The 27089-nt window shown below is 41.6% G+C and overlaps 1 protein-coding gene across 1 annotated transcript; it reads left to right on the plus strand.

The window, feature by feature from the left end:
- On the plus strand, positions 1-26370 carry LOC118366367 (synaptotagmin-10-like). Its single transcript, XM_052492405.1, is given in 8 exon segments — positions 1-285; positions 2063-2468; positions 6187-6569; positions 6572-6747; positions 16915-17035; positions 19617-19788; positions 20670-20799; positions 21659-26370. Coding segments are annotated over 8 exon segments (1662 nt in total). The 5' UTR covers positions 1-83; the 3' UTR covers positions 21731-26370.
- Positions 26371-27089: the final 719 nt, after the last annotated feature.

Raw genomic sequence — 27089 nt, forward strand, 5'->3', positions numbered from 1 at the left:
GCAGTGGATATGGATGTGGACGCCTCGTGCGCTCTGATCTTTGGCGCGAAGAGGTTGCACTCCGCGGCGCGCAAGGTGGCCAAATGAATCACCGCCCTCCCGGCTCCTCCAGCGTGCAATGGCTTAACAGGAGAGACATGAGTGTCCGAACGGAGGACAACATCAGCTTGTGCCAAAGGGCCCTTCAGATCGTTACGGAGCTCTGTCTAGCGGGGCATGTAGATGGGGAGAAATGCTCGGCTATATTTCCCTTGGAGAGCAACATACCAGGTAAAGGGAGCGCAGGTAAATAGGTCAAAATCAACTTTTTCTTCCTGTCCCTCTCCTTAAAGCTTGCATCCCTCTATTGTGTCATGGTTTGGTTTCTCTGGCGTCAACCTGCTGCACAAGGTTGTGTGAGAATGATGAGTTGAACAGTAAAATGCGTGTTAAATTAAACTTCAGCTGACTCAACTTTCCCCTTGAAGCGCTGCAATATAATCATGTAAGATGCGCGACTTAAGTATAGGACTAGCGTAACTTGTAGGGGGAAACATGTTTAGAATGTTACATAATCATGGAGAGGTTGTGCTGTGTCCTCATGTCGCTTTGAGCTACGCTCAACAGGTGAAACATCTGTGTCTGCAAAGGGAAAAGACTACACCTGTTGCAGCATCAATGTATGCTCGTTTTCCCATGTCATTGTGCTTGGTTCTGGCGTGTGCAATCTGATGGTGTGATAGTCTGATTGTGTGAGACCGATAGCTTGTTGAAAGAGGAGATGTGTTCTCAGTGATCTTGCATTCATTGACTCCACCATGCGCCAACTGACCGGCATGTCTGAAATTAGTCATACTGTTGGCTACCAGTTCGTGTTCTAAACATAGATCCCCTTCTGTCAAATAAACCCATTTATTTACTTGATAATGTCTCTTTCATTGATTTGGTGAAAGTTATATTGTAGCCTACTCATCAGTGCCTTTTTAATTTTATGGTAATGCTTGGATAAATGTTGAAACAGTTCTACATTCTACATATGTATTTTTTTGTAGAGTTTCTTAACAGCATGTCATTATTCCCTCTGGGTTGATGTGAGTTGCATAAGACTGTAGCAGCATTGTTACTGGTGCAATAACGTCTCTGATTTTGCGTAAAGCTTAACAGATGGAAATGGAATTGGTCGGTCAGTCTGCTAGATTGCATTTATTGCAGTAGTTTTTTGCTCTTCTCAACTAAATGGAGTTAAATTCGTGATAATTACAACACAGTTACACAATGTATTATATTACTTGATGAACTGATAACTGCCTAGGCCTACCTGCTTGTGTAATTTCCATAACTACATTTACGTTTGCAAACCAACTTAGATGAATTGTACATCTCAGCAGTCTAGCATACCTGTTAAAGTTATTAGTCTGAAAAATAAATAGACGATTTTAGCGCCACTTCATATAAAGTGGGACTGATTATTGCCTATAGATCTGGATTCTTGTTTTCACGTAGGATATGGCTTTGAGATGGTGCACCACAAAGCATACGTGTCCTTGTGAGAGTGAATGAGCAACAGGAGCGGGAATAACACGGAGAACGAACACAGCAAAGAACATGACGTCATGCAGTGATATCAGTGAGATATCTCCTGCACATTGCAATCCACACACAGGCGTATACTGTCCAACTTTATTTATAAGAAACCATACAAGTGTGTAACATGCACACAATGGAATGCATAATGCATTTTGTAACAGCCTGTGGTAAATCTTGGTTTGTATCTAGTTGCAGAGGAAGGGTATTGTGGTTTCCGAAAGTTGAATTGTCAACTTGAACAAATATGGCCATGAAGAGTGATTTATCTGTCCTGTCCATGTGAATGTCTTGGAATGAAGCTGTATGACTTTCTAACTTCCTCTGATCTTTACCAAACGAGGGCATTTGCATCCTCCTCTTTTACAGCTTGCTTTCTCTCTTCTCTTTTTTTCTCTTGCATGTTTGTCTATCATGCTCCGACCATCGCTTGCCCGTCCTCTCTCTCCCTCTGTCACTCTTTCTATCTGTCACTGTTGATCCCTGTGGTCGCTCGTAGACATCTCTATCAGTCTCCTTGCTGTGGTCGTGGGTTTCTGTGGACTCGCCCTGTTGGTAGTCTCTCTCTTTGTCTTTTGGAAGCTGTGCTGGCCCATCTGGAGGAGCAAGGCCCTCTCGTCCCACGTCGACAATGTCCCCCGGGTCGGGCTCCCTGAGGCCCCTCCGCCGCCCCCCCAGCCCGTCACACCCCTCCAAAAGGTGGCACCAATGGAAGAGGAGAAGAAGCCTGTGCCAGTGGTGAAGGTGAACGGGCGTTGCAGCTCCGTGAAGCTGCTAGAGGCGGCCATGAAGATCAGTCAGACATCCCCAGACATCCCTGCTGAGGTGCAGACGGCTCTCAGGGAGAGGCTGGGCCAGCAGGCCAAGATTCAGAGGCAGACCACCGACCCCACCTCGTCCTCCAGGTAACATTATTGGACCTCTCCCAGAGTAGTGTCCCAGTCACATTCCTGTCACTAGGTCTCAACATTCTGTTGTTATACATTTTTGGTGGCACTGGTTCCAAGGATTTCTGTGTTATGGTATGTCATATGCATGCACAGAGTTGTGCACACATAGCAAAGGCAGCGGAGGCTGCTCAGGGGAGGATGGCTCATACTAATCGCTCCAGCCATTACCACGGGCCCGTCCTCCCCAATTAAGGTGCCACCAACCTCCTGTGAGTGAAGGTTATGAACATGATGCTTTCAAACAAGTGACAACAAGTGACAAATTATATCACTTGAACCTTACACATCAAGTATAGCCATGACAAATATCAATAAGACAGTTCAGGAGAATTTGTGACGAATGACCTTAAACTGGATGCTCAGTAGATGACCTGAAGGAACATCTCCCATGGTGCTTGTCAACGGGGCGACAGCACGCCCCCTTGCTCCTCACACACACAGAAACCCTGTAATCACCCCAGGTCACGTCTTGTGTTGGGCGGGCGTGAGCCACGCTGCCATGGCAACCGCGGTAAGCACCCCGGTAATGAAACAATCAGCTGCTCTTCTCTTTGTTTTCGGGGACTGTGTTTAAACGAGCGCGTCTGTAATTAGCGCCGCCGCAGGTTGAGAACTGACGTGCTGCGAGGCGCTCGTCCTACTGAGACCCACTGAGCAGCTGCACTCCATCTTCTGCAGGAAGCCATTATTGACACTTGCTTTAGTTTGTCATTAGGAACGTTGATGCAATTTATAGAGCCTGGCGCTTTTCATGAATTACACACTGACGAAGGGGCAGAAAGGGCTAATTAAATAGTGTCTCATCACTTTTTGAGTTGAATCTCCCTCAGATGCTTTTGCAAGCTTTTCATCTAGGGGAAAAAAAGAACATAATGAAAGATTCAAAGAAGGAGAGGACTTGTTGTATATGATTGAAAAGTAGGATCAATAAAGTTAATGGCAGGTCTATCATCATGTTACTGTTTATCTCTTGAAAGTATGTTTCCCAGTGCTCTCAGAGTAAGACACTTAAAAACCTTTTACTGCAGTGGGCTAAATCAGGGACACAGAGATTGTTTTTTGGTAGTCTTATACAAATCTAACTTTAAACAAAAGTATAGACCTCACACACATGGTTATGGACTTTTAAAAAAGAAGACACCTGTACCATGTCAGATATAGAGTTGAAATGCATTCAGTTTTGAGTTTAAATCCTAATATTACACTTGATATGCATCATATAAGACTGAAATCTAACAAAACTGTTTGACATAGAAACACCAGATTTTCAGCTGTTTAATTTTTTTAACATTAATTATTCATTAGGAAATTATGAAAAATATGAATAATATTCCACCCATAAGGCCACTAGGTAATTTGACTGCAGGAAAGGGCTACAAATATCTAAATATACATGTACCAGTCTGGCTGAATCTGAAGCACGAATCTATAATTTTCAATACAAATCATCACAATCACGACACAAGTAAGGACTGCATCTGTAGTACATCCAAGTAATTAGGAATAATTTGATGATGATACCCTGCATGAATGCATCAATTTTAGGAGACGTGGATAACGTATTCATGCGAAACGAGGTGGGAGGAGACGCTTGGTGTCACTCTGGCCTTCAGGGCAAAACTATGAGCCTTTGCAACCATGTGACTTGCAGAGCGGGTGATTACCATGGAGAAGAGCAACAGATACATTCTCTTAACATCGATCCTCTCCGACAGCTACATCAGTATTCACTGCTCAAGCATTGTGCAGACACATTCTAAACAGGCAATGTCCAAGGGCAAGGGCAAAGTCAGAGAGAGAGAGAGTCTTGTTCAGAATGTACTGGTCTACTCAAATTGTGATTTTCAGACATTCCTCCACCAATCTCTGATAAAATGTTACAGAGCAGTATATATCAGTACATCACCTCATCATATGTTACATCCATAAACAGCGCCAGGTGGTATGAGACTGGGGATTTGTCATGCTGTTTTATTACTGTACGATTTACCTCCCTGCGAGAGATTAAGATTTTGACATTTTAATTGGTCACTTTTTTTACGGGCGGAAACAGAGATCTCTGACACCTGCGAGAAGTACCATATTTTGGAGCCATCCTGAGTGGCACAGCGGTCTAAGGCACTGCATCTCAGTGCTAGAGGTGTTAAAAAATATATATTTTTAATTAAAAAAAACATTTAGCAGATGCTCTTATCCAGAGTAACTTAAAGTAGTGAATGTATACATTCTTGTACTTTTCCTCATACTAGTCACCCATGGGAATCAAACCCATAACCCTGGCATTGCAAGTGCCATGCTCTACCAACTGAGCACAGGTTCAATGTGAGTATTGAGACTGAGAGCCCATCCCTGATCCTATAAGATTGAGAAAGTGGAGGACAGAAAAAGTGTTATCTTATAGAAGAAAATAATGAATGTGGCCCTGGAGAAGAAGAGTATGCAGGGAGAGGTAGAGAAAGAGTGAATGTCTTAACTGGAGTTGGGATGGCAGGCCTGCTAAAACTGATTCTGGGTCAGGGCTGACACAACAGGGAGGAATATGTGGGCAAATGTGGATGAAATCCGCCAGCCTCCTCCATTATCAACTCTTCCAGTGTATGCTATTCATCCTCTTGGATGCCATTCGCTGAATGTTCTAACAACTGTAGGAATCATGGGAGGTTGTAAATTGATGTCCCTTGTCTGAAATAATAGGACTCCCAAAGTATCCTTCACAAAGAACATTGTGTCTTATTATGTCCCAGAACATTTGCTAGAACATGCAAGGCACCTCTTCATATGAGGTTAGAATATAATGTGATGTTTTTTTCATATCCCATATGTCTTAGGGTTAGGGTTAGATTTGAACATTTGTACCAATACTAACCGTGTCGGATTAATGTGATCTTCTTATTGGCGTCAGTGGGGGGGGTAGGAGTTATCAGTTGCTAGGTGACAACCGGGAGAAGTACAGAACAGTGGTTTGCTCAAAGTATGTAAGTCATTATCAGTAGATGGACCTGGGCTCAAGGTATCCCAGGTAATGTTATTTTCCCCAAAAAGTCCTGTGAAAAACAACTCACTCAGTCATGTAGCTTCTGAGCTTCGTAAGAGTTCAATCATAAAGTAACTACATCACTACTGCTGGGGCGACAGGGTAGCCTAGTGGTTAGAGCGTTCACATCCCTGAGCTGACAAGGTACAAATCTGTCGCTCTACCCCTGAACAGGCAGTTAACCCACTGTTCCTAGGCCGTCATTGAAAATAAGAATTTGTTCTTAACTGACTTGCCTAGCTAAATAAAGGTCAAATAAAAACTTTAAAGCCAGTAAAATCTTTCTCGTTAATGCTGAGAGAATGGATTAACAACATTATAGTGCAAAAAATAATCTCAACAAACATTTTCCTACCAACAGTAAAACTACAACTACAAGAAGAAGCAAGGAATTGTAAAAACACCAATGAAGTAAACTAGTTTCATCAACAAGAAAAAATAATGGCTACCACCCCTGTCAAACAGATAAAAAAGTTGTCAATCTTTAGTACATTTCACCTATAGCTGCCGTTTCCATTACACGTCTCAATGTGTTGTTATTGTTGGGACATTGCTTTTGTCTAATAACCCTGGGTCAATGGAAACCTGCGTATTGAAAGGTACCAGGAACAGTAGATGACTTATCTCCTTTTTCAACAGGCACAATTCATTCCGCCGCCATCTGCCTCGCCAGATGAACGTGACGAGTGTGGACTTCAGCATGGACACGCTCCCCATCCGCCAGTCATCCACCGTAAGCATCGGCCGCATCAAGCCCGAGCTCTACAAGCAGAAGTCTGTGGACTCCGAGGACGGGACCCAGGAGCCGGTGGAGACGTGCGGTAAGCTGAGCTTCTCCCTGCTCTACGACTACGAGGAACAGGCGCTGGTGGTCACGATCCTCAAGGCCCTGGAACTGCCGGCCAAGGACTTCACTGGCACCTCCGACCCTTACGTCAAGATCTACCTGCTGCCAGAGAGGCAGAAGAAGTTCCAGACGCGTGTCCACCGCAAGACGCTCAACCCCACGTTCGACGAGGCCTTCTGCTTCCCGTGGAGTATGACCAGCTGTGCAACCGCAAACTGCACTTCAGTGTCTACGACTTTGACCGCTTCACCAGCCACGACATGATCGGCGAGGTGGTGGTGGACAACCTCTTTGAGCTCTCCGACCTCTCGAGGGAGGCAGTGGTGTGGAAGGACATTCACGCTGCGACCACGGTGAGTGGGCTGGGCCTCAGCTAGTTGAGATAGGTGTAGTACATGGAGGATATCAGTATGTGTGGAGATCATTGGATCAGTGATCTCAACAACTGATGGCTCTGTAGGTCGTAACTGTAAGTCGCTCTGGATAAGAGTGTCCGCTAAATGACTCAAAATGTCAATGATGGTGGAGTAGATTTCAGGGTGGAGCTGTGGTCAGTCTGCCGTAGTTAACATTTGCATAGTTTCTGATGGGGTCGTGCACTGCACATAATCTGACTTATTTAAGGAAGCACTTGACATTTTCAAGTCTCTGTGCATTAATTGATTGGATAAGGTTTTAAGTCCTGGAATCATCCGCACTGTATTACATGACTGGTAAATTGCATGTGTTGTATAACCTCATTGCCAGGAGCAGTGAATTTAGAATCCAAGCACCCACACAACACCTCCGAAAACTGAAGTACACACTGTAGACTTAAATATAGCCACTGGCACAATTCTCCTTTGTTCTTCACCTTTATCCCTTCACTGACATACTTGGGAATGATAGTGCAGTTTTATCTGGGCCCACACACTTCTTATGCCTCGGTAGCTTTATCATAGTTTGTTTACTCAACAGCTTCTGTTTATGAATATTATTGTGTGTTTTGGTGGTATTTATTGTGTCTAATGGTCATGGAGATGGATTAATGGTTAATTAATCAGTTGATCTCTGAACGGTATACTGTGGAAAACAGAACAAGAGTGAATCAACTTGAAAGAAAGTGCACTGTGGATTTCAGATTAATCATCAAGAGCACAATTGAGCCCTAACCTCTACAGGTACTATTTGACTCTGGCCAACAAAGTTACACCAGTTTCTTTCACATTATATAGGCAAGTTTAGGTGAGTTTAAAGAAGTCTGGGTTTTAAGCCATTGGAGGGGGACTGGCTGGACATTGATGCAGTTATCCCATGTCAACAGCCATGGTGTTTACCTCAATGTGTAGTCTGTCTCCAGGAAGTTTGTAAGTATTACATAATGTTTACTGTGTGCTGCGAGGAAATTACACTTTCAAAAGCTTGAGCATCCATACAGACATCAAGTTTACTGCTACTTTGACTGTGGTTGATAGTGTTGATTATGAAAGCTACAATTGAGCTGGGCTATTGAATATAATGTGAGACTTCTTTCAAGATTGCCTACAACAGAAGAAAAATGAACAATTATTGTAAATATTCAAAGATCTATTTTGTCTCCCTACGTTGTTGTTAATTGTTAGACATATATTTTGTCTGGTGTTTGGTTGTTATTTATGTCTCTCTTGGGATCATTTTATCTCACCTTCCTGTGTTGATTTAGTTTATGTCTCTGGGCAATTACATTGCCTGAACTGCCGTCCAACAGAGGGGAATGAGGAACAGAGGGGAATGAGGATAAGGATGTTTGAATGGATAATGACTCATAGCAAATTAAGTTTGCCATACATTTTATTTTGACAGTGTTTCAGTCCACCTTTTTTAATTTACATTAACGAGAGTCCTTTTAAAAGTGTCTTCCTTTATGCTATGTATTTGGAGATGACCATTTACGGTGACTTTACTCGTCACTGTCTGACAACAATAAATTGATCATGTCGTGCTCTGGTGTACCAAAGTAGTGTGTACTTTGTGTTACCTACTTCCTTGAATTCTCAAAAAAAAATGGTATGCAACTACATATGAACAGAAAAAACACAGGAAAATCAGAGGTTAGCCTAATTCGAAAAACGCTCTGTGTATTTACACTTCAAGCAATTTTCAATTTAATGTGGAAGCAAAATTGCACAAAGTAATTTGTCACAACAAATGACATTAATATCAAATCAAATCAAATTTATTTATATAGCCCTTCGTACATCAGCTGATATCTCAAAGTGCTGTACAGAAACCCAGCCTAAAACCCCAAACAGCAAACAATGCAGGTGTAAAAGCACGGTGGCTAGGAAAAACTCCCTAGAAAGGCCAAAACCTAGGAAGAAACCTAGAGAGGAACCGGGCTATGTGGGGTGGCCAGTCCTCTTCTGGCTGTGCCGGGTAGAGATTATAACAGAACATGACCAAGATGTTCAAATGTTCATAAATGACCAGCATGGTCGAATAATAATAAGGCAGAACAGTTGAAACTGGAGCAGCAGCACAGTCAGGTGGACTGGGGACAGCAAGGAGCCATCATGTCAGGTAGTCCTGGGGCACGGTCCTAGGGCTCAGGTCCTCCGAGAGAGAGAAAGAAAGAGAGAATTAGAGAGAGCATATGTGGGGTGGCCAGTCCTCTTCTGGCTGTGCCGGGTGGAGATTATAACAGAACGTGGCCAAGATGTTCAAATGTTCATAAATGACCAGCATGGTCGAATAATAATAATAAGGCAGAACAGTTGAAACTGGAGCAGCAGCATGGCCAGGTGGACTGGGGACAGCAAGGAGTCATCATGTCAGGTAGTCCTGGGACATGGTCCTAGGGCCCAGGCCAGTTGAAACTGGAGCAGCAGCATGGCCAGGTGGACTGGGGACAGCAAGGAGTCATCATGTCAGGTAGTCCTGGGGCATGGTCCTAGGGCTCAGGTCCTCAGAGAGAGAGAAAGAAAGAGAGAAGGAGAGAATTAGAGAACGCACACTTAGATTCACACAGGACACCGAATAGGACAGGAGAAGTACTCCAGATATAACAAACTGACCCTAGCCCCCCGACACATAAACTACTGCAGCATAAATACTGGAGGCTGAGACAGGAGGGGTCAGGAGACACTGTGGCCCCATCCGAGGACACCCCCGGACAGGGCCAAACAGGAAGGATATAACCCCACCCGCTTTGCCAAAGCACAGCCCCCACACCACTAGAGGGATATCTTCAACCACCAACTTACCATCCTGAGACAAGGCCGAGTATAGCCCATAAAGATCTCCGCCACGGTACAACCCAAGGGGGGGGGGGGGCGCCAACCCAGACAGGCCGACCACAACAGTGGATCAACCCCCCCAGGTGACGCCCCCCCCCAGGGACGGCACGAGAGAGCCCCAGCAAGCCAGTGACTCAGCCCCAGTAACAGGGTTAGAGGCAGAGAATCCCAGTGGAAAGAGGGGAACCGGCCAGGCAGAGACAGCAAGGGCGGTTCGTTGCTCCAGAGCCTTTCCGTTCACCTTCCCACTCCTGGGCCAGACTACACTCAATCATATGACCCACTGAAGAGATGAGTCTTCAGTAAAGACTTAAAGGTTGAGACCGAGTTTGCGTCTCTGACATGGGTAGGCAGACCGTTCCATAAAAATGGAGCTCTATAGGAGAAAGCCCTGCCTCCAGCTGTTTGCTTAGAAATTCTAGGGACAATTAGGAGGCCTGCGTCTTGTGACCGTAGCGTACATGTAGGTATGTACGGCAGGACCAAATCAGAGAGGTAGGTAGGAGCAAGCCCATGTAATGCTTTGTAGGTTAGCAGTAAAACCTTGAAATCAGCCCTTGCTTTGACAGGAAGCCAGTGTAGAGAGGCTAGCACTGGAGTAATATGATCAAATTTTTTGGTTCTAGTCAGGATTCTAGCAGCCGTATTTAGCACTAACTGAAGTTTATTTAGTGCTTTATCCGGGTAGCCGGAAAATAGAGCATTGCAGTAGTCTAACCTAGAAGTGACAAAAGCATGGATTAATTTTTCTGCATCATTTTTGGACAGAAAGTTTCTGATTTTTGCAATGTTACGTAGATGGAAAAAAGCTGTCCTCGAAATGGTCTTGATATGTTCTTCAAAAGAGAGATCAGGGTCCAGAGTAACGCCGAGGTCCTTCACAGTTTTATTTGAGACGACTGTACAACCATTAAGATTAATTGTCAGATTCAACAGAAGATCTCTTTGTTTCTTGGGACCTAGAACAAGCATCTCTGTTTTGTCCGAGTTTAATAGTAGAAAGTTTGCAGCCATCCACTTCCTTATGTCTGAAACACATGCTTCTAGCGAGGGCAATTTTGGGGCTTCACCATGTTTCATTGAAATGTACAGCTGTGTGTCATCCGCATAGCAGTGAAAGTTTACATTATGTTTTCGAATAACATCCCCAAGAGGTAAAATATATAGTGAAAACAATAGTGGTCCTAAAACAGAACCTTGAGGAACACCGAAATTTACAGTTGATTTGTCAGAGGGCAAACCATTCACAGAGACAAACTGATATCTTTCCGACAGATAAGACCTAAACCAGGCCAGAACATGTCCGTGTAGACCAATTTGGGTTTCCAATCTCTCCAAAAGAATGTGGTGATCGATGGTATCAAAAGCAGCACTAAGGTCTAGGAGCACGAGGACAGATGCAGAGCCTCGGTCCGATGCCATTAAAATGTCATTTACCACCTTCACAAGTGCCGTCTCAGTGTTATGATGGGGTCTAAAACCAGACTGAAGCATTTCGTATACATTGTTTGTCTTCAGGAAGGCAGTGAGTTGATGCGCAACAGCCTTCTCTAAAATCTTTGAGAGGAATGGAAGATTCGATATAGGCCGATAGTTTTTTATATTTTCTGGGTCAAGGTTTGGCTTTTTCAATAGAGGCTTTATTACTGCCACTTTTAGTGAGTTTGGTACACATCCAGTGGATAGAGAGCCGTTTATTATGTTCAGCATAGGAGGGCCAAGCACAGGAAGCAGCTCTTTCAGTAGTTTAGTTGGAATAGGGTCCAGTATACAGCTTGAAGGTTTAGAGGCCATGATTATTTTCATCATTGTGTCAAGAGATATAGTACTAAAACACTTGAGCGTCTCTCTTGATCCTAGGTCCTGGCAGAGTTGTACAGACTCAGGACAACTGAGGTTTGGAGGAATACGCAGGTTTAAAGAGGAGTCCGTAATTTGCTTTCTAATAATCATAATCTTTTCCTCAAAGAAGTTCATTAATTTATCACTGCTAAAGTGAAAGTCATCCTCTCTTGGGGAATGCTGCTTTTTAGTTAGCTTTGCCACAGTATCAAAAAGGAATTTCGGATTGTTCTTATTTTCCTCAATTAAGTTAGAAAAATAGGACGATCGAGCAGCAGTAAGGGCTCTTCGGTACTGCACGGTACCGTCCTTCCAAGCTAGTCGGAAGACTTCCAGTTTGGTGTGGCGCCATTTCCGTTCCAATTTTCTGGAAGCTTGCTTCAGAGCTCGGGTATTTTCTGTGTACCAGGGAGCTAGTTTCTTATGAGACATTTTTTAGTTTTTAGGGGTGCAACTGCATCTAGGGTATTGCGCAAGGTTAAATTGAGATCCTCAGTTAGGTGGTTAACGGATTTTTGTCCTCTGGCGTCCTTGGGTAGGCAGAGGGGTCTGGAAGGGCATCAAGGAATCTTTGTGTTGTCTGTGAATTTATAGCACGACTTTTGATGTTCCTTGGTTGGGGTCTGAGCAGATTATTTGTTGCAATTGCAAACGTAATAAAATGGTGGTCCGATAGTCCAGGATTATGAGGAAAAACATTAAGATCCACAACATTTATTCCATGGGACAAAACTAGGTCCAGCGTATGACTGTGACAGTGAGTGGGTCCAGAGACATGTTGGACAAAACCCACTGAGTCGATGATGGCTCCAAAAGCCTTTTGGAGTGGGTCTGTGGACTTTTCCATGTGAATATTAAAGTCACCAAAGATTAGAATATTATCTGCAATGACTACAAGGTCTGATAGGAATTCAGGGAACTCAGTGAGAAACGCTGTATATGGCCCAGGAGGCCTGTAAACAGTAGCAATAAAAAGTGATTGAGTAGGCTGCATAGATTTCATGACTAGAAGCTCAAAAGACGAAAACGTCATCATTTTTTTTTTTTGTAAATTGAAATTTGCTATCGTAAATGTTAGCAACACCTCCGCCTTTGCGGGATGCACGGGGGATATGGTCACTAGTGTAGCCAGGAGGTGAGGCCTCATTTAACACAGTAAATTCATCAGGCTTAAGCCATGATTCAGTCAGGCCAATCACATCAAGATTATGATCAGTGATTAGTTCATTGACTATAATTGCCTTTGAAGTAAGGGATCTAACATTAAGTAGCCCTATTTTGAGATGTGAGGTATCATGATCTCTTTCAGTAATGACAGGAATGGAGGTGGTCTTTATCCTAGTGAGATTGCGAAGGCGAACACCGCCATGTTTAGTTTTGCCCAACCTAGGTCGAGGCACAGACACGGTCTCAATGGTGATAGCTGAGCTGACTACACTGACTATGCTAGTGGCAGACTCCACTATGCTGGCAGGCTGGCTAATAGCCCGCTGCCTGGCCTGCACCCTATTTCATTGTGGAGCTAGAGGAGTTAGAGCCCTGTCTATATTGGCAGATAAGATGAGAGCACCCCTCCAGCTAGGATGGAGTCCGTCACTCCTCAGCAGGTCAGGCTTGGTCCTGTTTGTGGGTGAGTCCCAGAAAGAGGGCCAATTATCTACAAATTCTATCTTTTGGGAGGGGCAGAAAACAGTTTTCAACCAGCGATTGAGTTGTGAGACTCTGCTGTAGAGCTCATCACTCCCCCTAACTGGGAGGGGGCCAGAGACAATTACTCGATGCCGACACATCTTTCTAGCTGATATGCACGCAGAAGCTATGTTGCGCTTGGTGATCTCTGACTGTTTCATCCTAACATCGTTGGTGCCGACGTGGATAACAATATCTCTATACTCTCTACACTCGCCAGTTTTAGCTTTAGCCAGCACCATCTTCAGATTAGCCTTAACGTCGGTAGCCCTGCCCCGGGTAAACAGTGTATGATCGCTGGATGATTCGCTTTAAGTCTAATACTGCGGGTAATGGAGTCGCCAATGACTAGAGTTTTCAATTTGTCAGAGCTAATGGTGGGAAGCTTCGGCGTCTCAGACCCCGTAACGGGAGGAGTAGAGACCAGAGAAGACTCGGCCTCTGACACCGACCCGCTGCTTAATGGGGAAAACCGGTTGAAAGTTTCTGTCGGCTGATTTAGCGACACCGGTTGAGCGTTCCTACAGCATTTCCTTCCAGAAACCGTGAGAAAGTTGTCCGGCTGCGGGGACTGTGCCAGGGGATTTATACTACTATCTGTACTTACTGGTGGCACAGACGCTGTTTCATCCTTTCCTACACTGAAATGACCCTTGCCTAACGATTGCGTCTGAAGCTGGGCTTGCAGTACAGCTATCCTCGCCGTAAGGCGAGCACAGCGGCTGCAATTAGAAGGCATCATGTTAATGTTACTACTTAGCTTCGGCTGTTGGAGGTCCTGACGAATCGTGTCCAGATAAAGCGTCCGGAGTGAAAAAGTTGAGGAAAAAATAAATAAATATATGAACGGTAATTAAAAAGTGAAACCCGTAAAGTTGTCAGGTAGCAAAATAGGTTGGCAACAAAACGCACAGCAATTCGAAAACAAGCCTGCAAGTTGTGACCGGAAATATGCCCTAGCCATGCCTCACATTCAGCTGAAGATTATTATGTATTGTATTTCAAAACCTATTTCCCTGTGCTAGATTGATGTCTTTTTATGCATGTGACCCTTTGTGTCAATTGCATGGGTAGAAACCAGGTAGGGTAGTGGGAGGGGTGTCAATGCCTAAAACAACCTATGACCTGCCTATGAGGGTCACGGTTTGAGACGTTGAGTTTTTCCCGCCTTGCAGCTGTTTGTGTGGGTGTCTGTTCTGAGATTGAAAGTACGGGACACAAAGTTAGTCGGAGCTCACAATGGTTAGGTGGGTGGGGGTGGTGCTTTGGAACACACCATGGATGGAGGTCTGGGAGGGTATTGACACTGTTTTGATGTGCAGAACTTCTAGGGCTGGGAAGGCATCCTCTGTTTCACGTTATATTTTTATTGTGAAGCTCCTGCATGTCAACAATACATTGATGACACTGGAAGACTGCACCAACGTATCTCAAGTAAAGATTCTGTCCATGGAGAGCAACTCTTATGCCACCCTTATTCTAAGTCTATTTTTATATGGTGACATTCTGTGAGAACACACAGATCTATTTCTAAATACAATCTTAGAAAAAAGGTGCTATCTACCTCAAATATTTATTTGGCTGTCCCCATAGGAGAACACTTTGAAGAAACATTTTTGTACCAGGTAGAACCCTATTGGGTTATATGTATAACCCTTTCCCCTGAGAGTTTTACATTGAACCCCACAGAGTTTTACCGAGAACCAAAAATGGTTAGACCAGGAACCAATAAGGGCTCTCCTATGGGGCCAGCCAAAGAACCCTTTTGGAACCCTTTTTTCTAAGAGTGTATGTAAACACACTAAACAAACATCCGTGCTCTAGTGAGATGCCTCCCAGTCAGTCCTCTGTGTTCTCTGGTTGGCCAATCAAATCTTATCTCTGGAGTGCTTTTTATTAACTCCGATTAGGTATCAACACAAGCACACCACGTCAGTACATGTTCTTCTTCATGTTCTTCTCTTTCAAGTCAGTCCATCTGATGCTGTTTGCTCAGACTACAGTAGTGCTCCAGTCTAAACTGATCCAAAACACATTGTTTTGAGGTGATTCCTCATGACACTAGAGCCAAAAAAAAGACCAAGACTTTGGGGATTTTCACGAAAGCATAAATGAGAAATAAGTAATTGAAGTTTGAACATTAGTGAAATTTTTGCCTTACCCAGGCCTCCTTTAAGACTCCATAGTGTTTCATCTGTAGGTGCTACAAAGCTCAAATTGGTGTCATATGAAGCTTTACAACTTTCTCTGTAATATGAGTAGTATTTTGTATATATTGTATATTAACAATAATAATAATTTACATACATTTATGAATATTGAAAAATACAAACATGAACATTGCAAATATAAAACTATTGATTTGGCAAATGTTTCTATATATATATATATATATATATATATATATGCGCTCTACGGATATACCAAAGTTCCAAAGTGGGATCTTTGTTAGTTTTAAAGTTATTGTCCATTTTATACAGAGACATTGTCATAGAGGCAATGTAACCAGGATTCTAAATAAATAAATAAAAATGTTGGTCCTTGCATCTTAAAAAGTTAGGAGCATCACATTAAAATTTAGAGTACCAGAAAATATGATTTTAAAATTGATTGAGTCACCCACCGCCTTTAGTGGGTCTATTTGAATTCTAACTACTTTTGAAGCACATGTTGTACCCTACAAACTAATATGTAACTATGGGAATACATTTCTTTATGATAAAGGCTAAAATGTTGATACAAATATTATAATATAAATATTAGGTTTCTACATTGTGTAAAAAACACTTTTTTTCTATGGAGATGCTCTTTAATGTCAGTGACTTTCAGTGATGACTTGCATATCTGTCATTTATTGTTATGATCATTGATCTCCTGAAGAAGCTAGCTAACCCGTTTCCATTCTTTCTGTGTCCCCAAATGTTTGGATATACTGGTAAAGTTACCAGGTTGTTAGCTAGCTAGCTAATGAGGTAACATTACTGAACACCGTGTTAACGGCCTGTGAGTAGTTTAAGAACGGCCCACAACATGGGGGGCGTTCATCTGCCCAGGTGTTGCCGTAGCATGCCAGACCATTCAACGCCTGGATAGGTATTTTACGTATCAGTTTACCACATCATTATGTTATAATAATCTGGTGCCCGACGGAACATTCGACGACGTGACACGCAACCATTGGTTGATGCATGCAACGTCTGAGCATCGTTAATGAATACCAAATGCGGCCCGCCAATGGAGCTGCATCGCCAAAGCGCAATAGAAGGAACAAAATGTAGCATCGGTAATACGGGTCACAACATTTAAACGGTTTGGGCTCGAGACAAGCAGTTTTCTCTGGAGTAATGACGCAATCAACACGGTCACAAACCTCTAAAACACTCGGAAGCAGTGGAACAGATTATTTTCTAGGAGCACTGGTGCTCCCAAATTAAAATTAGCACAGCAAAATATTTAGAAGAGGTAGCGCTTTAAAACCCTTAATGTGACCAATCACAATCCTCATTTTACTTGTATCTTTGCACATCCTGCGAATCACTACCAGAGGGCGACCATTTTGAATACACATTCATTGAATACGATTGGATTTGTTCTAGTTTCGTCACCCATTGTAAGAAAATGTTCTCTCAGTTTTTAGGACACCTCTTTGTTTAAAGCTAATTGCTTTCCTAAAATAGTTATTCTACAGCAACAGCGCCCTTTCCTTGATGCAGTGTTCCCCTTGTCTTTCTCCAGGAGAGTGTGGATCTGGGGGAGATCATGTACTCTCTATGCTACCTGCCCACAGCAGGACGGATGACCCTGACCGTCATCAAGTGCCGGAACCTCAAAGCCATGGACATCACTGGCTCCTCAGGTAACAACAATACAAAACTCGCAGCCATTTAGGCTGGGCATTAAAACATTATGGTTCTCTGAATAACAATGAGGGACAACTAAATGATGGTAAAAAATTAAGTCAAAATAAAACATAAAGTCAGTTTGAATGACACTGAGGGGCAGAGTTTCTACAGTTAATGCCGGTTTGCCTGCGGCTGATGCTGTGCAGGTGTTTGTACACATGCATATACACACACTCTCATTCAAATACATACACACACACACACACACACACACACACACACACACACACACACACACACACACACACACACACACACACACACACACACACACACACACACACACGGGGATACACATATGTAAACAGTGCCAGACAAGCACTCAAACATATACAGTTGGCCTTGCTGTTATGATTTCAGTTGTCCTTGATGTCCATTGTTGTTTTCTGTTTTTCTTTTTTCGCATGAGTTCATTTTCTTGGTTGTTGGTGCATTGGGGGATTCTTGGGGGTGGGGAATGGAATTAATGTAATTTTTTATTATTTATTTATTTTATTTTTTCTGTGGAGGGGGTACTGTAGGAGGGGTCTCGGAGGATTCGCGTCCCAGTTATATTTTTTTTTGCCACTGTGGGAGATCTGTCGACGTGCCCTTGAGCAGGGCGTTGACCCTAGATGTCTCTGTGTGTCGCTGAATGGGAGTCTGTTGGATGACTGGTGTGGTGTAGTTGTTGAGTGGCTTCACTGCAAGTATATTGTATGTTTTGGATATTCAATAAAATAACAAAACAAATATATATAATAAACTGTTAAGCTCTAAAAGAGCAAGCAAAGAATCAAAAAACATAATTACGTCAGGCAACAGGCTGTACCTTAGATAAGAGTAGTCAGGGAGATACTTCTTTCATGTGTTTTCACTGTTTGTGGTGAAATTGTAATAGAAGATACATTTTGACTTACCTTGTCAAAAAAAGATCACTGGATTTAGCCAAAATGAATAATTGAATCAGTAGCTGTGTGTGGGTAAAAATCACTGAGCAAGCCAAGCCTGTAAAAAAGCCATATTTACAACCCATGTTGTGATAATTGCGTTGTTTGCTCTATAACCCATTTGTTCATACACCACCATGATATATAATTAGGCCGCAACAACAAAAAGACAACAGTCACACAGTGGCGGAATAAATTCAACTACACATACATTAGTTTCACCATAAAACAGGAGAACAACATCTGTCTGCTGAAGTCCACAAAGCAAATATTTAATGTAACAAACAATTATATCACCTGCAGCATGATCAAGCAATGACATTTTTTTTGACAGTTATGAACAACTACTGATTTTAGAACCACAGTTACCATAGGTCAGCACAAAGACAACAAGAGCACTGCTTCTGCTATTCCAGCATCATTTCAAATTAAACATTTAAACATCCAATCAACAAGGCTCAATTTATACATGCTCAGTTTAATGTACTGAAAACAAACTTAAAGATCTCAAAAGTACTTTAGTCCAATCAATGTTGCTAAATATCATGTGGCAGTCCATGGTATTGATTTCTGTCTCTGTGTGTGTACGTGCATGTTCACGCAGGTTAAACAAAGCATTTTGACTCGCCCTACTTGTAGACTAGTTGAACGCCAATTAGGGTTGAATGGCAGGAACCCGGTTACTGAGATTTACCGCCCAAGGATGGAACATTTATTCTCAGGATGGAACATTTGCAAAATAGAGAGAAAATATGCAACCCTAACTCCAATGCCATCCTCCTCTCTTTCATGTTGGCAAATTGGTCTATGGCTCTCATACAATACACTTTATATTTTTGTTGTCATAGGCTAGCAGGCCTAGCTAGGTAGCCTAACTTCTTAGCATTGGCAACAATGAACCAGCTAAGTTAGCTAGCTAGTTAACCTGAGCCTACTAGGCTACATATTGAACTTCAATCGTCTCAGGCCAGTGGCACAACATATTTATTTATAGTTAGATCAGAATCGCCTTCGTAATCATTGGCCTGTACAGAGTCCAAATCACCATCTCGATCCATGGTTTAGGAAAGAGACGATTTAGCAAGCTAGCTACTGCAGGATATCAACACCAGTAGACCAGAAACAGACAAGTTTTTCTGAAAATAACGTTTTGCTTCGGAAGTGATTTGATTGGTCTGAAGCCAAATCTAAACTGGCCTCCCTTGGGGGGGGTGTTTTTCTGCACCAGGACAACCCACAGTTGAGCTCAATGTTATCAGGGGAGGCCAATTGCTTGCTGGCATCAATCAAATGCTACGGCGGCCACATGTTATACTCTTTTGGTCCAGACAGCATCAGATACATGGGCTACACATACTGAGACAGGGGGGTGCTGTTTTCCTATCTCTGATGACTTCTTCAGTGAGATTCAGCAACTTGCGAATTGATGGAAAATTATAAAAACCGAGAGAGACGAAAGATAAATTATTGATATATTTGCATTTTTCATTGGTCAAATATTTTGGGAAGCCTGCCTTCCCTTGGCATCCATGAATACACCCCACTGGTTGCCATTACCTGCAATCTACACGACTGACTTCATGGAGATGTTATTTGTGGCACACAGATCCCTATGTAAAGGTTTCCCTGCTCTGTGACGGACGGAGGCTGAAGAAGCGGAAAACTACCACCAAGAAAAGCACACTGAACCCGGTGTACAACGAGGCCATCATCTTTGACATCCCCCCAGAGAACGTGGAACAGGTCAGCCTGTCCATCATGGTGATGGATTATGACCGGTGAGTGACACCACACTAAATACAACACCCACAATTCAACACATATGGTGGTCATAAGCATGCTTGTACAAGTACACACATACACTGAGTATATAAAACATTAACTGACCAGGTGAATCCAGGTGAAAGCTATGATCCCTTATTCAATGTCACTTGTTAAATCCACTTTAATCAGTGTAGATGAAGGGGAGGACGTTAAAGAGGGATTGTTAAGCCTTGAGACAATTGAGACATGTCTGTGTGCCATTGAGAGGGTGAAAGATTTAAGTGCATTTGAACAGGGTATGGTAGTAGGTGCCAGGCGCACCGGTCTGTGTTAAGAACTGCAATGCTGCCGTTTTTTTCACACTCAACAGTTTCCTGTGTGTATCAAGAATGGTCCACCACCCAAAGGACATCCAGCCAACTTGACACAACTGTGAGATGTATTGGAGTGAACATGGCCCAGCATCCCTGTGGAATGCTTTTGACACTTTATAGAGTCCATGCCCCCAATGAATTGAGGCTGTTCTGAGTGCAAAAGAGAGGGGGGTACGCAACTCAATATTAAGGTGTTCTTAATGTTTGGTATACTCAGTGTATATAGTCAACAAACAAGTACTTGTTTTTTAAAAACATTTACATTGAAGGTGGAATGAGTGATGTTCTAACTTTGAGTTGAACTTGATCAACAGAACTTTTCACTCAAATCCTGAAAGCGCCGCTATACAATATAATCATGACCACTTACCAGAATGCTCAGGAGCCACATACTTCACTGTAAATAACCAAACCTAGGTTTAGAATGATTTAATCAAACTAGCACTCAGCTTTTAGGTGTCATATATATTTTGTGCACTCGAGATATTGCATGTTTGTGTGTGTTTGCATAATGCCCACAGGGTGGGCCACAACGAGGTGATAGGTGTGTGTCGGACTGGGCCAGATGCTGAGGGCCTGGGGAGGTACCACTGGAACGAGATGCTGGCCTACCCACGCAAGCCCATTACTCACTGGCATGCCCTGGGAGAGGTAGAGGACTGTTCGTTTTTTTCCCTCAAAGTAAGAGGAGGTACAAGTCAATTGCAGGACTTTCCAGAGCTCCCACAATGCTTCGCTGCATCTCTCTGGTTTTCTGAGAGAGCAGATAAAGCCAGAGGTCTTGCAGCCAATCATAGAGCTTGAGGAAATAACCCTGTCAATTTCAACAGAGATGTGTAATAGTGCAGCATGACAAAGATGCAAGGATGTTGTCTGTACTAGAACAAAGACCAATTTGATTCTAGAAACTTAAGGGCTAGTTTGAACTAGAAGCATTTCAAGTAATTGGGGAGTTGGTGCCCTGATATCCACCCAGGATGGTTGGATGGGGTCATTAGCTCTATTTTTTTACGGTGTGTTCCCATAACTGGGGACCACATATTATAGTGGTGGGCCATCCCTTTTCTTTGCTCTTCAGGAGTAGTAGAGAATGTGAGTTTTAATAGCACAATCTATAAACAGTTTATGAACACAAGACGATATCCTTGAAAAATGTATGAAACATTCCAATCTTTATTATCCGGAGAAATACTTATTGACAGACGAGTAGTTGAATTTAGACCCATCGGTTGCATAGGGAAAAGACTTCACCTTGTGGTTGTGCATTAAACAAAGAGTCGTGTAATTCTATTTAGCTTGAACAAAGAAACAAGAACTGGAGGAGTACTCACCCTATAACATGGTCCTCCTCTAAATCTAAAATACCTGAAGGATAAACATCTATTTTGAATGCTTTCTTGAATCCAGGTAATTTAGAAAATTGATATTAAAACACAAACCAATAGCAGCTTTGGAGACCTAGCCAACTCTTGTTGAACTAACCCTTGTTAATTGTCTGTTTTGTCCACAGTGGCCAGGAAGAGCGACAAGCTTTGAGAGCCAGGGGTCTTGTCCTTCCCCCAAACCTCCACAAACTCCATAGGAAACACGAATGGAACCATATGACCTGATAGCAGATTAACTAGATGTGTACAGCTGTAGTAACCACAATTCTGTCAGTTAAAGACAGAAATGTCCAGTGCCAAGGTTCGATTAGCATTATAGGTTGTGTTTAATCGTATAGGCCTATTGCATTAATAATCATCAATCAGGACTTTACATTACAGAGTTATGACACAAACAACATTGGCACTGAATTCATGTCTTGCAGGAAGGGTTAGCCTACTTTTAAGATAAAGGCCCAGTGCAGCCAAAATTTGATTTTTCTGTTTTGTATCATTGTATAACAGCTGATGAAACTAACACTGTAAAAGTGTGATCACAATTCCTGAGAGTTGTTTGTTGGAAATACAATACATTTGGTTAATAGAACCAATGACAAAGAGTTCCAAACCTTTCTGCCAATTACAGCTAGTTTTCAGTTTCCCCCTCCCCACTTAGACCACTCCCAGACAGTCCTTGTAAAATTATTGCTTGAGAAATAGTATTTATCTAAAAAGCCATTTTAATCATTTTTAATGGAAATTTATTACAGTAAGGTACTTATTTGTTACCCAGAAATGATTTGATATTGATATAAAAATGACTGCATTGGGCCTTTAAAAACATTCTATAATATGGCCTGATTTTGAAATGCAGTTATGGACCACACATGAGAATGCCTTGTTCGTGGAATCACAACATTTTACATTTAATGTGAATTTACAAATTTACAAAGTTTGTGTCTTGAATAGTGTTATCCATGATGAATTCTCTAATTTAATCATTGCTTCAGTAACCTTTATCACATACCATTTACAGTATTATATTGCTTGACTGGAGTGGAAAATTAATCTTGGTTCGTACTATGGCATTAATCAACCAATGTTCTACTCCTCAGAGTAAACAGTTTGAATGATCAGAATTCGGTTTTCTGTCTTGTGCAAGCTATTCAGTATAGAGCTGTGAAAACAATTGATTTTACTTCTCAAGAGTTTTATTTCCATTGTACATCGTGAGAGGCACTTGGGTCCGAAAGGCATCATATCAGATAATAGCTTTACAAAATGGAGATTTCATCCTCTCATTCCAATGGTATTGTATTTGTTTCCTGAATAGCAATTTATTACCACAATACTACCAGTGGGCGTTAAGAGAACTAAACGTTGAACTAAACTTTGTAACATACTTCAACACTTTCTGGTTGATACATTTGCCCAAGGCATTCTGCTCCTCTCACAGTTATTTAGTGAGTTGCCATTTTCATTTGGGATGATGTGATACTAAAGGGCTAGGCTTGATTCTAAGACCACATGTCAACATAGACATACAGTAGACAAGCCAGTCAACTGTGCCCTGGGCGTAGCCACAGGGAACACAGATAACTGATCAACTCAAAGGGCTGGGTGAATGTCCAATCCCAGAGCATACAGTAGTTTGCCAGTGGCACATCACTAATGAATGCCAATTGATCCCATTCATTGAAAGAACATGGTGCATATCTCACCATATCACAAGTGGGTTGCAGATTCATTTGTCATAGGATCAACAAGAGTGCAATACGTGGTAAGAGCAGCAGTATTCTCCCGTGGACAGACTACGTAACATAAATGGTACCATAAATCTGTTAGGGGCAATGGGATGTGTCGACTAACAAGCAAGAGTAGTTTAGGTACTTGGGTTTTTCATCACTGTTTTTTTGGGATGTATCAGGATTGGGAAAAGATGGGAGAGTTTCCGTTTACGAGGGTGTAGACTTCGCAAGTCGCGTTAGAAATTGTACTAACACGTCTCCCCAAAGAACTTAATCTGGATTAACTGAGATTAGAGCAACAGTAGCCACACAATGTAGCATAGTGTTTTCAACTCTTTTGTGGGAGATGAAAGTGAGACAAGTATTGAAGCAACAAAATGTTGAAAATTACAGTGCCTTCAGAATGTATTCACACCCCTTGATTTGTTGTGTTACAAAGTAGAATTAAGATGTATTTAATTGTCATTTTTTGTCAAAGATTTTAACGAAATACTCATGTCAAAGTAGAAGAAAAATTATAAGATTTGTACAAAAGAAATGTAAAACACTATCTTGATTAGATAAGTATTTAACCACCTAAATCAATACATGTTAGAATCACCTTTGGCAGCAATTTACATCGGTGAGTCTTTCTGGGTAAGTCTCCATGGGCCCGATTCCGATTTAGGCATAATTTTCTGTCTTACACACAGCTTTCCTATGCACATCTCAGTAGTTAGTATTCAGACTTACCTTATGAAGGTGCGTAACCAGCTTTGCAGGCATGGTTCCCTTGCGCATGTTGAATACATTTAATTTGACCACTGAAAACCCTCCTACTTGCTGGCCAACGGAGTTTTGCGTGGAGTTTTCATTCAAGCCTGCATCTTTGTATTGATTGGGTGTAAATTTGCAAAAATGTCTGTTTTCACTTTGTCATTAAGGGGTATTGTGTGTAGATGGGTGAATGTATTATTTTTTTAATCAATTTTGAATTCAGGCTGTAACACAACAAAATGTGGAATTAGTCAAAGGGTATAAATACTTTCTGAAAGCACTGTATAAACAAAAAGTTTTCTTATTGATTGATACACATTTTAATTGCAAACATGTTCCCACAGCTGCTACACTGAAGATTATAAGCATTTAAATCTCACTCAACGTAATTTGCTTCCGCCAGAACTCAATACACTCAGAAAAGCATGTCTGACCTCGTCACTTCTTAAGAACATTTCAGTGTCCAAGGTCATTTTTCTCTGAAACTTTGCCCAACATTTTATCTGTTACTGGAATTGATAGAGATCTTTATGATTGCTGAAATGCATTTTACTAATTAATCCAGAAAAGTAAAACCATGCAAATGAGATCAAACTCATTTATGATGGGTTTGAAGCAAGGTAATTAATTTTTTTAAGCTAATGGCTTTCCTTTTTTCTTTAAAATATAATCTTTGATGTGTATTTCACATGTGCCAAATATGATTTCAAATAGCAAAAAAAAAAGATTATTAAAATGGTCTCTGACAAATTAATATGGATATTTAGAAGAGTAATTTGTTCTAGTTGTGGAGACAAAAGTGTTACGGGACACAGGAAACAAACTTCCATCAATCACTGTAAGGTTCTATCTGCAAAAAGATGATTCTGAGAATTGGTTTTAGTTCTGAACCCTCATTGTTTTGAATGGTATCAGCAATTTGGATCTTGAATTATTTTGAACTTAACATGAATTGTGGTATTTCGAGTACTATATAGGAATTGAACAGAACACGGCTATGTCAATAACTACATTTTGACTAAAATGCAGATAGAACATTATAGTCCGAAGCTCGTGATTTGTTTAATTTGAGTACATTTTTCTTTACAAGCAGGCCATTGTAAATGCATATGGCCTAGCCCCAGATTCCAATTGTAATTGTGTCTTCTGCAATCACTTTATGTAAAGCCTTATGAAATAAAGCCTTATGATATCGAGTTTAGTACTCAATCTGAAAACATTACTAGAATGAATTTCAGTTGCACATGTGAGTAATAATATGAAATAGTGATGGGCATATCGGAGTCTTTTCGGTGAGCCGAAACTCTCGGCTCCATTCACCTTGAAGAGCTGTTAATTTGGCTCCTAAATGGCTCTTGGTTCAGTAGTGCTTAAAAATGTATGAAAATTATTTTTACAAATCTAATGTAAAGGCTAGAAAGTTGCATACTGTTTTCTCAGATTGTAAAATGTGAGTAAAAAAATAATAATTCCGAACAAAATGAAATTGAGAATTGAGCGTGGACCAGAGTAAGGCTTTGTCCTCACTACCTATTTGTTACTGCAGATAATCATAGTTTGCAGCTCATAAAGCAGCAGTATACAAATCAGGGAGGCAAATGAATGGCTCTTTCACAAATGCGATTCAGGTTCCTGACGTTCACCAAAAAGAGCCTTTCAAAAGAGCCGCTAGTTCACGAATGACCTATCACTAATATGAACATAGAAAATACTAAGGCTGTGTACTGTTAATTTATTTTGCGCATTAGTAATATAATAATGCTTCTGTTCCCAGGCTGGCCCCAATATAAAAACCATAAGTATTTGTACTTGTAGCATGCGAGTCAATATATTCAAGTAGTATAAGAATATCAAAGATCAAAGTTTCATGAATATATTATATAATATAGTATTTTATATTGCTAATATTTTACTTTTACATTTGTACATAAACCTCACAATGCGAATACTTGTATATATCTAAAGTTTACTTCTAAGAACATTTGTTGTTGAAAACTTGTTAAAATGTTACTGTGTATTTATATGGATCGTTTGGTGATCATTTGTACAGCTCAAGCTTGTGTTTTTGGGTGACTTTATACACATTCCGTATCAATTGTGGAATGATTTGTCATATTGTAAGCATATCTAAGGCAACCCTCTACTTTTTCGGGACACTCCATGCTTAGGAATTTAGCGCTTTTTAGCTGAGATTGTGTGCATAATGCTAACATCAATAGTATATTAAACAAGAACAGCAATTGTAACTATTTGTCATGAAATGTACAGTTTGTGATAACTTTTGTAACAATTTGCAGTAAACATTTGAAATATAATTTTACTTTATCTGTTTCATATGTATTTTAAATAAATAAACAAAGAACAGATCATAATCTTGTGAATTATTACTGTCAGACATTTTCTGTGCTAAAAAATGTGTGGGTGTATTTGATTGACTGTGTGGTGGATGCATGAATCACTCAGTAGCCTCCTTTGGAAAATTACTCTGCCAAGCACAAAATGTCCCATAGGTATAGTGAGACTGCCCTTACGGAAAACGCAATACGTACTGTAGTGACCTTAACCAAACACTTGGCAACCTCATATAGATTCGGACAGCTTGGTGTAATGGTTAAGGTGTTGGCTTGACAGTCGCTGGACCCGGGTTAGAGTCCCGGTCGGGGCTACCCCCTGAATTCACTTTAGCCCTTAAATTTAAGTCTGGACCTCAGTCAGTTCCACTGCTTGTTTTCAGTGTTCCCCTTTCATTGGCATACGAGGTGGGGCAATTCATTATCAGGTAGAACAGAAAACCAGCAGGTTCCGGACCTCGTAGTGTGAGTTTCATACCCCTGTGCTACAGTATGAAAGATGAGTGCATTTTTTTGTGCCAGTTTAAGAATAATTACTTCAATTCCCCTATAATACACGTATCCATTATGTAACCCTGCAGAGTGGATATCACTGCAGCTCTGTCGGTGTGTCCCAATAATATCTTCCTTCACCAATCCAATACTTTTGGGTTTGTGGGAAGTAGTGAACAAGTGCACACTTCAGGAAAAAGTCATTGGGACGCACATTACCTAGTGCCAAA

The sequence above is a fragment of the Oncorhynchus keta genome, chromosome 33 (assembly GCF_023373465.1).
Source record: "Oncorhynchus keta strain PuntledgeMale-10-30-2019 chromosome 33, Oket_V2, whole genome shotgun sequence".
Taxonomy (NCBI): Eukaryota; Metazoa; Chordata; class Actinopteri; order Salmoniformes; family Salmonidae; genus Oncorhynchus; species Oncorhynchus keta.